This window comes from Myotis brandtii, unplaced genomic scaffold, assembly GCF_000412655.1.
Source record: "Myotis brandtii unplaced genomic scaffold, ASM41265v1 scaffold516, whole genome shotgun sequence".
NCBI lineage: Eukaryota > Metazoa > Chordata > Mammalia > Chiroptera > Vespertilionidae > Myotis > Myotis brandtii.
In genome coordinates this window covers 275,460-279,401 of record NW_005369676.1, presented here as the reverse complement: position 1 = coordinate 279,401, position 3,942 = coordinate 275,460, and the positions used below count along the sequence as shown (strand labels likewise).

Genomic DNA, 3,942 nt, shown 5'->3' with positions numbered 1-3,942 from the left:
CCGATCGCTGGCTGGCTCCTCCCTGACCCAGGCCTAAAGCCTCAGTCTGTGGCTTGGAGCCGACATATGCAAATTAGCCGCCATCTTGGTTGTCAGTTAATTTGCATATACTCACTGATTAGCCAATGAAAAGGGTAGCGGTCGTACGCCAATTACCATGTTTCTCTTTTATTAGTGTAGATAATATCTGTGATCACAGAATCACTTTCACATCCTTTCATGGTTTAAGAGTGTAATTTTTCTTCATTTTTAAATTATTTATAAAAAATAACAATTAAAATATGGGTTAAAAATCAAGCTATGTCACTACTACAGAATCTAACTAATAAAATAGTTACAAAGGTCAAATGAGATAATACATGTTAAAAAACGAAACATTTTAAGCGTACCTATAGATGTTAGCTATAGTCATTACTAGCTGTGTGATTTGGCCAGCTTCTTTCTCCTCCTAGGCCTAAATTTTCTCTTAAGCACAATGGGGATGACAATACATATCTCACAGCATGCATACAGGTACTAGAAAATATATATAAGTCCTTTAAACACTGTTTGTCATCTAGTGAGGTCCAGTACAAAACACAAATTATTCTACAATTATAAATTAGGAACAATGAGTTGATATTTCAGAAAGACTTAATAATCATGTTAAACCAAGTCATAGGCTGAAACTTGCAGCAAATTTTACAGTTTCCAAAAGCATTTAAATGTCTTATAAAGACAAAAATCACTAATCTAATGGGAACAATCTTATTTTTGGACCAGTTCAACCACACTTATTTTTTTTTTTTTGCGGGGGGGGGTGGGGGGGTGGGGGGTGGAGAAAGCACACATCTACTTTATCTACTTCATGCCAAACAGTGAACTATGTATTTTATACAAGCCTCTCACTTAAATACCACAATTCTAGAGCAGGAACTACCACTCACTGTTTACAGATAAGAAGACAGACTTAAGAGTGAAGGAAAAGATTGAGGTCACTAATTAATTTTGGGAAAATCAGAACTTGACTGGGTTCCCTACACCTCTAAAGCCCACACTTTCTCCATTCTTCTGTATAGCAATTCATCTGTTTGAAAGTTTTCTCTCCTTCGAAGTCGAGCTCTAGAGGCAGAGCCCTGCCCTTCATCATTTTAACCAGCTGCCCAACATTGTGCCTAAAACATAGGGAACTGGAATAAATCAAATTAATGGAGCACATGCTCAACTTTGTAAATTAACTTTGTAGATGCTTAATATGATGATTTTGGGAAATACCAGGAGGTAAAACTTTTAGGCCTGGTAAGGCCTACTGTTTCTGTAAGAAAGCAAGTTAAGTTGTTAATCTCTCTTCAAACAATACTAAGAACTTGAAGAAAATAAAAATAGTTGGAGGCAGAGTAGAATCAGAACCATATATAAACTTTATCTTTATACTGATTTCATCTGAGTCAAGCACAGGCTAGTTCTACTTCCGTGTACACCTCTTCATACTACCGTTGGGAATTCTAAATCTCAGACTATAAGTTATGGTAATACAAAAAAACTAAACAAACCTTTTTTTTCAGTCAAAAACTAATTCATAAATTTGAAAATCTGGTTTCAGTACTTAAAATCATGACATACAAAAGAAAACAAAACTAAAATTTCATCCACCCCAAATCAACCTTACGCTTCACTTCTTTCTGCTCAGAACTTATAGGTAGTTCTCCACACACCAATTGTTAATATCAACATTTTTATTTACTTATATGGAAGTTAGTGTGGCAAATTTCATGCAAAAATTTGAAAATGGACAAAGCTAATTAAGGAGATAAAATAAAATAAAAACATCACTAAATTTACTGCAACAATATTCTAGACTCCACTTTGTATAAAACTTAATGGCATAATAAGGAAATAATAAAGGCAAAAGTAAAACCTAAAACTGACATAATCCACAAAAGTAAAGTAGAACAGGCATCGGGTAAGTCCCTTTCAACCCTGCCTTCCATTCACCTGTAATTCAGCCATTCAACAAATATTATTGACTACTGAAGCCAGACACCATGCTGGGCAGCAGGGATATAGAAATTAATAGAAACCAAAGAATTCAGTCAGTAATTTCCTGAAGGAAGAAATCAATGTGAACAACTCCACAGCACCATATTAAGTTAACTTATTTTCAACAGCTTTTTTTTTTTTTTTACCAAAAACACACACAAAAAACAAGAGAGCCCAAAGCTTTGAAAAAAGTTAATCGAATTTCAGGCATCAATGCAATTACTAATGACAGAACTGAAGGCATGTGTGTCCTTGCAAAAGGAATACGTGTCACCTAATGTGAACTCACAGGGCCAGGCCTCTTGGGCACACGTGTAGGGTTGGAGCAAAAGTGAATTTAGTAGGAGCTGGGCTCAGTGTGAGGAGAGGATGGCACCAGAGGGGCGGAATTCACTTCCAAGATGAACTATTTTAACTTTTTGTGGAGCAAGGGGTTCACACAGAGATAGGTCCTAGGACCCAAACTGGTGAGGGGACCACTAAAAACCGCCCCGCCCCCTTTAACCCAGCCCCTCAAACAGCAAGCCGCAAACACTTCCTGTATAACGTGGGTTCTCTTCCCATGTCCTCCCGGACCCCGCAAGATTTGTCCCCATCCACGCCCCACGGAGAAGAGGGCCAGCTTATCCCAGCAAACAAGGAGAGCCCTGGCCCGCGCCGCTCACCCGGCGCTCTCCAAACAGGTCCAGGCGCAAGCCCTGGGGCTTGACATTGAATGCGGCACCCACTGGAGACCAGCCGGTGCTGACCCGTCGGGCCCGGAGCCCGGCTCCGAAGCCTCCCAGGCGCGAGCGCCCTGGCAGCAGAGCCGATGCCCGGGCTGTAAGGCCGCCCAGCCTTCTGGTGCACAGCATTGTGTCCCGGAGCATCCCCTTCCCGCGCCGCGTGGCCCCCGCGGGGCTCTATGGCTCCTCTGGGAGCTGTTGCACAGCGTTTCCTAGGCAGCGGCCCTACGCCGGTCACGTGAGACCCTCACTTTCCAGAACGGAAGGTTGGCTCTCAGGATGTGGTCACGTCTGCGTCGTCAAGGCAAGAGCGTCGCCTCGCCGCCTTCTCGGCAGCTGCTGCGGTCTTGCGCCCCCGTGTGCCCGGAGTCAGGAACGGCCAAGGTTTACGCTTCCACCAAGTAGCCTGCCCAAGAAGGCCAAGTCACATTACAGGATGAATTTTTCCAGGAGAGGCAGTGAACACCCAGAGGAGAAAGCCTGGACGTTTGAGGGTCTTCCCCGACGTGACATGAGATGACTCAAACTCCGCTAGAAAAGATAGGCGAAATTAAATATATGGTGTGACTTCACATCAGAGCTATGGTTGTGTGGAACCAAGTAAATTAACTACCAGTGAAATTTCATCTACTTTGAATTGGAAAATTATTATAATAACCTACACTATAAATCTGAAGGCAGAGGGGTTTGCCAAACTTTAATCAACAAGATAAAAATGAAAAGATTTGGGGGCAGGGGAGGCATTAGGAAATTGTGATTTGGGACTTAGTACAGAGCATGTGGAATGGCGCTGCTAGGACAAGAATGGGGGACTCTGACAGCCTCAGCCTTCTTGAAGTGTATGGAAGTCACCCACAGTTGTAGTCATGCTCAAGGTCTTGTCCAGGATCCGAGGCTTTACCTTGCCAAACTTGAACATCTCATCTGCAGAAAGGCAATTGTACTGGGCACCTCATGTACTTTAGAGGAGTGCACAGACATTGTGTGAGAGGGTTTTGTTCACAGTAATGTGATTTTTTTTTAATTAAATCTTTATTGTTCAGATTATTACATTTGTTCCTCTTTTTTTCCCCCCATAACTCCCCTCCTTCCAGCTCCCACCCCACCCTCCGCCCTCACTCCCCACCCACTGTCCTCATCCATAGGTGCACGATTTTTGTCCAGTCTCTTCCCGCATCTCCCACACCCCTTTTCCCCC

General features: G+C 42.7%; 1 protein-coding gene across 2 annotated transcripts in view; it reads right to left on the bottom strand.

The window, feature by feature from the left end:
* Positions 1-2,989, bottom strand: part of MIPEP (mitochondrial intermediate peptidase) — a 213,713-nt gene extending 210,724 nt beyond the window's left edge. For both annotated transcript variants that reach the window (XM_014548582.1, XM_005877283.2), the window contains exon 1: positions 2,685-2,989. In XM_014548582.1, coding sequence (XP_014404068.1) covers positions 2,685-2,888 — 204 coding nt within the window. In that variant the 5' untranslated portion in view covers positions 2,889-2,989. The remainder of the gene's footprint in view (positions 1-2,684) is intronic.
* Positions 2,990-3,942: the final 953 nt, after the last annotated feature.